Genomic DNA, 8,853 nt, shown 5'->3' on the forward strand with positions numbered 1-8,853 from the left:
GCAGCACCATAGCGTCAAAATGATGACAATGTATGGAAATGTCTGCTTTCAGGCCTAAAGTGCAGCCAGCCACCAGAGGGCGCGCATCCTGCGGCATCTTAACCTGGAATTGAATGTTCCAGTGTGGATAATCTGGTGGCATCTAGTGGTGGAATTGAGGATTGCAGGAACGTCGGGGAACCTACGGTGGCTGCAGAGGATCAGAGCATTTTCCATGGAAGCCGCGTTCTGTATATCACTTATTTAAACTGATTCACCATTTATTTTAACCAAATTGTGTTTATTTGGGTCCTTAATAAATAAGACGTGATTAATTCTGAAGAGTGACGTCATTATTTTCCACAAATAAAACATTTTATTTCCCCTTTATATTGTGATGATTATCAATATCCCTCACTGCGCTCTTGGCAATTTTCCCATTGTAGTACAACGCGCACGCGCACGCACGGGGCAGTTTATGCAGCATGCGCCTTAATGATCCTTAATTGACTAATTAACATTTCACACGCTTGCTGTGAAAACAGACGCGCACGCCCGTCTCACTGTGGCGCGATGTCAGGATCCTTTAGGCGTGCAAAAGGCGTGTGCGCGTGTCCGCGCGCACGCTGTCTCCCCATCCACGAGCAGCATGTCGGTTAGACAGCGGATTTCACACGCGCAGTCGGCGTGAGCGGAGGATCGGCGGCCGGACCCACCGACCCGCGCCTGGTTCTACCCGGAACCATTATGCAGACAGGAAACGACCATTTTAACCCGAGCAGCAGCGGAGGAGCCGTCGTCTACCGACGGGGGGCACCGACTACCGACAAGGGCGGAAAACGGCCAACTGTGGAGAAAAGAGGGGAGAAATAGGCACAGACGCGGAACAAAGGCGCCATTCGAGCGGGGAGGACCCGGGAACCGTCGGAGCGGCCGGACACCGGCGCCAGACAATGGACATAAGAGCTCAGGACAGCGGAAACAGTTTTTGTTAGCGAGTGAAAAGCAGCCCCTGGGCCGATGGGGAGTCGGGCCTTTCACGGTGTTTTTCCATGGGTGAAGAATAAGGCCCCGCTGACAGGCACCAGGGACCCTGCTTCTGCGGTGCGCTCCCTGCTCCATGTTTATGCCCGCTAGCCCCGATGTTTCTGGGCTTTCCCCCCGCAGCCAGTGGAAGAACGCTAGCAGGTAAAAACAAAAACAAAAGCCGCCCCCAGCAGGGCTACAGCGGCTAATGCGTTAGCTGGCAAGCTAGGCGAGGCTAGCAGCTCAGCTAGGTTGCTATGCGCATTGAGGAGCGTGTTTGCGGACAATTGTGGGGTTTTAACACAGTTGGCCGCGTTTTTAAGTTGTTTGTCCGAGAGTGTCTGGCGGGACGTGTGGGGAAAATGCCAGTTTGCGCTGGTAGGTTGGGAATTTGGGCAGTTCCCGTCGCTGCCAGGGTGATTATGGATGCTAACAGTGGGCAGCGACACTCATTAGTATCCGTCTAACCTGTGCGGTCATCGCTGCATCTTTCAGGCTGTCGACCGGAGGTTTGTCGGCGGAGGAAGCCAACCATCCGCAGCGGACAACCAGCCCCGTCAGGATCCGCGAATCTGCCGGTAAGAAGGAACAAAACACAGTCGGACTCCTGCAAACGGTAAAAAAAGTTCTGTTAGCTTAATGAGCTGCGTCCCTTCCAACTAGAACTCCAGGGAAAGTTCAAGCATTGGTCTGAAATATGGGAAAAGGGAGGATTTGAACTCTTTTATTAAGTTTGGACCAATGTTTCCCCATGTGCATCAGTTTGAAAGTTGATTTATTTCGGTTCAATGTCATCAATCAGATAGCATCGTTGCTTGTTTACAGCCTTTATTTTATTCGAGCTTCTTTGCTTTCTGATTCCCATAAACAACAAATAAAATCAGTGAATCCTTCAAACAATCAAGTAACAAGTGGGTTTTGTTCTTCCTGTGTATCTTTTGCGTGTTTTTTCTCTTTGTTTGATTCACAATATATCTCAAAGTTGGACTTGAATGGAGTCTTTTTTTTAACCAGAACAGAACTTTTATACCGTTAAGGTGATGATAAATGCAAACGATGTGTTATTGATTGTAAGTTAGCTTCATCAATTCCACCCTCCTCTATTTCACCAAATGCATCTCCTACCTGGAGGATTTTAATCAATTGGTGAGGAGAATTGACAGTGTCAGTCTTCAAACCTCCCGCGTTTTTAATTGGTGTGTGATGAGTGATGAGCAGTGGCGTCCTGCAGAAGCTGAGCTTTCTTCCTTTGATTGGCATTACTCTGATAACTGCCTCTTCACTGGCATTTTTTACAGTGTAATAAACAAAGGTTCATGCTACAAATCTGTCTGGCGGCATAATTACTGTCCGGATTAAATGTGTCCTTCTCAGCCGTGTCACGCTTGGCGCTATCATCTGTTTTAGGGGGACCGTCATCTTGTTTGTAAGATTTGCGCTTGAATCACTCATTCGTTGTTTCTCCTGACCCGTTAGGCCGTCTGAAGATCTTCACGGAGGGACGGAGGGCTCGTGAAGCGATGGTTCCTCCTCCACTGAAGTAACAAACTCCTCCTCGTGGGACCCGCTGAGCTGATCTGAAGAGTCGGCCTGCTGTTATGGAACACTAAAGACTGCTTTTTATAGTATTGTTTAGTTTATTTACCTATTTATGGACTTTTTGTAACGCACCACTGAAGCACTTAGAGGCTCCAGAGTATCAATTGGACAGAAGCTTTTGGGGGATTATTGTGACTTGTTTGGGTGGGAAGAACACCAGGATACCTCAGCACTCGCACCAGGACTGAAGTCACAGTCTGTCCGTGTGACAAGGGCTCACTGCTGTTTTCCAGCACCTTTAGGCTTAGCCATAGCTGGATTGGGAGATGTTCCAGTTCAGCAAGTACCCCATGGACATTTTAGAGATGCTTAGTGGACACCAAGCCCACCAGTTCAAAGGCCTTGGATTAGAACGGCAGCTGAGCCACCAGCAGCAGGTCCAGCTGCAGCATCAGCAGCAGCTCCAACAGCAGCATCAGCCCTCCGCTGACACCTCGGGAAGCCTCCTGTCCGGGCTGGGACTGGGATCGCTTCAGAGTTCTCGGAGTAATGCTTTCGCCGACTCCTCCCTGTTTGCCAAAATGAGCGCGCCTTCCATCAGCCATCAGAGTCAGTCGTCCTCCTCGTCCCACAGCTCCAGGAAGTCCAGTAAGATCAGCAGCAGCGGGAGCGGCAGCGGGAGCTCCTCTGGATATCCCCAGTTCCTGCGCGGCCGTTCCACCCGGCTGAGGCTGCCTTGGCTCAGGAGCAGCTCCATTCCGGGATGGGACGATTTGACTTTGGTGGGAGCAGCGGCGGAGGAAGCACGGGCGTCATTGGTGGAGTCGTCACGCCGGCGCCACCACCTCCCCCACTGCACCCGGGCCTCTCTGTCCCCCAGGCGACCCCTGGCCCCTGCTCCTCCTCAGCGTCTCCCTCCACCTCTTCTTCGGCCTCCAATAACCCCTCTGGCAGCACTACCGTCCCCTTAGTGGGCCAGTCGGACCCTCGCAGCCTCCACCAGCAGTTCAGCTGTATGCTTGCGGCCAACCAGTACTTCCTCTCTGGCGTCCCCACCAACAGCAGCCTGGAGCAGTTCCTCGTCCAGCAGGGAACCCATAATCACCTGGGTCTGGGCCTGAGCCAGAGCACCAGCGACTCCAACGCCACGCTGGCCCCCGCCCCATCTCTGCACTCGTCTCACAGCCACACAGCCCCCCAGCCTCAGCAGCAGCAGCAGCAGCTCACCCCTCACGCCTTATCTCACCCTCACAGTCACACGCACCACCCGCACCCTCTCCACCCGGCACCCCAGCCCGCCCCTCTGGGTGGCTTTGATTTCCAAAGCATTCCAGTCCTCTCCTCCAACCAAATCGCTTCACTGATGCAACAAGAGGCCGGCCTCCCCCTCCCCCTGCCCCTCCACCTGTCCCTCTCCAAGGACGACGCGGGGAAGGCGGGGGACAGCGCCTCGTCTTCGTCGTCCGCCGGAGGCAGCAGGAGGAAGAAGGCGATGGCGGGCTACCTGCCGCAGCGGAAGGTGGACAACAACAGCAGCAGCAGCAGCAGCAGCAGCAGCAGCTCCAACGGGCACAGCCAGAGCTCCTCCACGGGCCTGGTGGGGGCCGCGTCCGGGATCAGCAGCATTGGAAGCGAGCCGCAGCATTCCTCCCTCCTCTCGCCGTCGTCGCAGCAGTCCTCCTCCACCGTCTCCTCCTCTTCGTCGGCCCCTCCGGCCAACCCCACCTCCGTGCTCATCGCCAACGGTAACCCACAGTTGTCCAAATCCCAGGAAACGCGTGGCAGCAGCGTGGCCAGCCAGCCTGAGCCAGAACCCTTGTACCACTGCGGCGAGTGTGGGAAGACCTTCACCCACCTCTCCAGCCTCCGGAGGCATCTCCGCAGCCACGGCCTGACGCCCGAAAGCCAAAGCAGGAAGTCCAACTGTGAGTCCCCCAGCCCCGAGCGGATATTCTGCTGCGGCGAGTGTGGGAAGAGGTTTAAAAAGCGGGGTCACCTGATCCAGCACAGCGTGACCCATTCAGAGAACCGACCGTTTGTCTGCAACATCTGCCAAAAGTCCTTCAATCGTCGGGAATCTCTGACGAGACACGAGAAGATCCACGACGAGAAGCCCTTCCGCTGCCCCGCCTGCGGGCGCTGCTTCCGGGAGAGCACCTCCCTCCTCAACCACGCTGCCTCAGGTGCGTGTGGAAAACCCCCCCGGAGTTCCAAAAACAAAACCCTGAGCGGGAGGAGCAGCTCTTCCAGCCCCGGCAGCGGTAAGATGGGAGGTGGGAGAGACAGAGTAGCCATTTCCAACAACGGGGCCTCGCTGGCCAACGACAAATATGCAACAGATTATTCCAGAAGCCGCTACCAGAGCCAGTCGTCCTACGGCGGCGGGGGCGTGGACGACTACAGACGGCAGTCTTCATCACTGTACTCGGTGAGCACGCTCGCCAGTGACATGGGCAGCCAAACTCTCCGCAAAGCCCCTTTAGCCCCCACCCTCCACCCCCACCCGCAGAGCCAGCAGCCGCTACCGCAGCAGCAGCAGCAGCCGCAGCATCATCACCACCAGCCGCCGCCGCAGCCCCACCTCCCGCTCTCCTCCCTATTGGATGATTCGGAGGATGAGGTCACCAGCAGCGCCATGTCGGCCATCGCGGCGGCGGCGGCGGCTTCCTGTGACATCAACACAGAAGGTCGGGAAGGAGAGAGGAGGGACATCATCGGAGGCCTGTTGGGGGGGTTGGGGTTTAACATAGACGGTCCTTCTTCGACCTCCGGCCTCAACGGCTCCACCATCCCGCTCACCCACCCCGGCCAGCCCCACGTCAAGCCCAGGAGGCCGAGGAAGCCCCGAGAGAAGAGGGACCCCAACAGCATCGTCAGGAGGAGGCGGAGCCCGGCTCCTCCGGGCGACGGCTCCGAGCGCCCCTACTGCTGCCAGATCTGCGGCAAACGTTTCAGGAGGGCCGAGACCCTGAGGAGACACAACCGCGTCCACACGGGGGAGAAGTCTCACGCCTGCGAGGTCTGCGGCAAACTGTTCCGGGAGCCTTTTCACCTCACCAAACACCTGACGGTGCATTCTGGGCAGAAGAACTACAAATGCAACCTGTGCGGGAAGATGTTCGCCTACGCTCAGAGCCTGGTGAGACACGGGAAACTCCACCGGAGGGGCGAGATCGACAACCAGGGTAGGAGAGTCAAAGGCGGCGCCGCCGCCGTCAGTCAGGTGACCAACGCGGCCAACTCCGACTTCTTCTCGTCCTGCTCCCAAGGCGAGAAATCTCCGATCCACGGCACGCCCTCACAGAGGCTCTACACCTGCACCGTGTGCTGGAAGTCGTTCCGCCACTATTTCGACCTGACGGCGCACCAGCAGACTGTACACGGCGGCCGGGTCGGGCTGGGGAAGTCCTTTCGCTGTGAAGTGTGCGGCAAAGCCTTCGCCTACTCCAACAGCTTAGTGCGCCACAAGTTGTCCCAGCACGGCATCGACCGCAGCGGCCAGCGCGTGACCCAGCCCCAGCCCGCCGCGTACCCGCCGCTCTTTTATGACTCCGGGTCAGGTTCCGCCTTCGCTGGTTCCTCCCATGTTCCTCACGGTGCCGACGGGCAGCAGCAGCAGCAGCAGCAGCAGCAGCAGCAGCAGCAGCACCCTTTTTACTACCGCTCCAAAACGTTCCAGAAGCGCCACGGAAACGCAAAAAAGCCGAGGAAGAAAAAAAGGCGGCTGGTGATCCACAGCATCATGAGGGACGGGAAGCTGGTGGGCGTCCCGCTCAGTAAGGAGACGCGCAGGAAGCTGCTGATGCTGAAGAGGAGGAGGGGCAAGCTGCAGGCGCAGCTCAACAAGAAGAAGATGCTGGCCCAGCTCAAGATGAAGAGCGACGTGATAAAAGTCAAGTCGTGGTGCGGGGGGGCGGTGCGGGTGGTGGGCCTCACCTCCATGGACATCCCCATCAAGCGCTTCCTCTGTCCCGTCTGTCCCAGCGCCACCTACGCCAAGCACGGTTCCCTCCTGGTGCACTACGCCGTCAGACACCCGCCGAGGAACTCGGGTCGCCGCGCCCGCCTGCGGTGCCAGGTCTGCGGGAAGCGCAGCGGCTCGTTGCACAGGGCCCTGAGACACAGGGGCCAGCACCTGAAACGGTTCCAGTGCTGCAGATGCAGACACCGATTCTGGAACCCCGGGCTTCTGGCCCGCCACAGGTTCTCCTGTCGGGGGATGGCAGCTAACGGCATGGACCAGCACTGGGAACTGATGAAGCCGGCGCGTTTGGAAAGCGGCCATTCTCCGGTCCAACTAGCGGTCCCGGTTCTGGTCCAGCCAGAGAGATCAACAGTTCTGACTGACTACAGCCAGTAAAAACAGAACCACCCTACGTTTTCTAGACTAGATTTTTATGTTATTTTTTTTAACAATGAGCAGCAAACAGAGCTAGCCAGTTTTTTAACAGATGGGAACCGGGGGGGGGGGGGGGGGGGGTTAGTGTTACTACTGTAATAAACCCGGAGCTCCACCCCAGCTCCGACTTCCAGAGGTGGTGGAGCGGACTTCAAAAGTCTCAGAATCAGAACCACTGTCCCATGTTTTAGAACCTGTCTGACATCCGTTGGTTTTAATCACAACAGTTTTAATCACATTTAAAGCACATAGTCTTCGTCTCTGGCTTTCTGTGTGTGTTTATGTGGAGAATGATCACTTTTTAAAAAAAAATCAAACCAATTAGATGACGTCTGTCTGCCCTCCCCATCAAATCTAATAAAATTCTAAACAGTGGGAGAACCTGCTGGTTCCAAAAGGCTGATGTTTGAGGCAGACGGGGAAAAACCCCACAAAGGAGAAGTGTTGTCACGTGTTTAATGTACACTACTTTAGTTAAAAAGATCTGCAGACGTGCAGGAGACAGGATTTGAAAAGGAAAATAAGCAAGTGTGCTGTACAATTCGTATTATATTTTATATATTTTTTTCCGTTTTATTTTTTACTCCAAGTATCTTTTTTTTAATCATCGTTGGTATTGTATGGGTGGGAGGGGGCAAAGTGGGGTCTGCCTTTGTACAACCGTGGGATGAGTATATGTATTGATGTGATACCCCCCACACACACTGTACCTCCTTTTACCTGCTCCCTTTATGCCACAGTTATGCCCAGTTTTTGTATGAAATACATGTAAACACATAGATCATTATTAGGTTCTGTCCAGATGTGTTTTTTTTTTCTCTGTAAAACTAAAACATGTAATATTATTACTAAATTACTATCCTCTTCTTTGCCTAAAAGTGCGTTGTTGAAAACCCTCAAATAAAAAAGTATTAAATATTTAATGTCCCTCTTTGATTTAAACCATTTTTATGGTTATATAAACTAAAACGGCATGCAAGAGTAATTATTTAAGATGATATATAAGAAATGTTGCACGGTTGTTAGGAGAATGAGCATAGTGGACAGGGAGTTTTCCCAATGGACATCATTTATTAAATATTTGCGTTTCAATATTTTACACATCATTTTAAAAGTTTAAAGCAACGCTGCTGCATTACTGGAAACTGGCCACCAGATGGAGCCATTTAAACACTTCGTAATTTGTCTGGAGTAACTGAAGGTTCGTGCGTGTGTGGTTGATAAAGAGAGAGATCGTGTGTGATCATTTTTTCGGCCAGACTCTCCCTCCAGGAACTTTAGTCCCTATCGCAGCTTCTGCATCCCATCCACAAAACACAGGAAAGACGTATTTTGTTTTGTGGTTTGCTTAAATTCCACAATCACAGGTCGATGTGATTGAAACCTTATTTTATTGCATGGAAATAATATCTATATCTAAGGATATCTAATAATATCTAAGGACGATGAAAAACACAGTCAGTTCACTTCTGTGTGCCAGCACAGCCATTTTATTCTCTCTGTCCCAGTATAGTCAGTCTAACCAGTTCATCTAACATGTCATTGAATGTGTTTACATGTATAAGTCACCTTACATCTTCAGAAGCCTTTTCAACATTTTGTCATCGGTCAGTGTCATCATTGGTTTGGGTTTGATGTGTTTTTAGTTGCTGAGAGTTGGAAGTTATATTAGATCAGAGATTAAGGAACAATTACAGTGTTTTTCTTGTATTTCCACACCTCAAAAAATGTCCTTGTTCTGACTTCTCAGAACAGGAATAGTCTCTTTTTTCCCCCTGAATGTGTTTCGGCTCATTATTTTACTTTTGATTCAGGCATATTTCATATTTGTTCTCCGCTTCAGTCGCTGCTTTTCTGCCGAATAAATCTTTTCCTGAACCCTTCGGACGTTAATCCTCACAATCACAAAC

The 8,853-nt window shown here is 53.0% G+C and overlaps 1 protein-coding gene across 1 annotated transcript; it reads left to right on the top strand.

Annotated features, from left to right (window-relative positions):
- Positions 1–572: 572 nt before the first annotated feature.
- Positions 573–7,861, top strand: LOC130518520 (uncharacterized). The gene is given in 4 exon segments (XM_057021154.1): positions 573–1,167; positions 1,501–1,583; positions 2,482–3,251; positions 3,254–7,861. Coding segments are annotated over 2 exon segments (4,032 nt in total). The 5' UTR covers positions 573–1,167; positions 1,501–1,583; positions 2,482–2,870; the 3' UTR covers positions 6,905–7,861.
- The last annotated feature ends 992 nt before the right edge of the window (positions 7,862–8,853 follow it).

This window comes from Takifugu flavidus, chromosome 21 (genome assembly GCF_003711565.1).
Source record: "Takifugu flavidus isolate HTHZ2018 chromosome 21, ASM371156v2, whole genome shotgun sequence".
Lineage (NCBI taxonomy): Eukaryota > Metazoa > Chordata > Actinopteri > Tetraodontiformes > Tetraodontidae > Takifugu > Takifugu flavidus.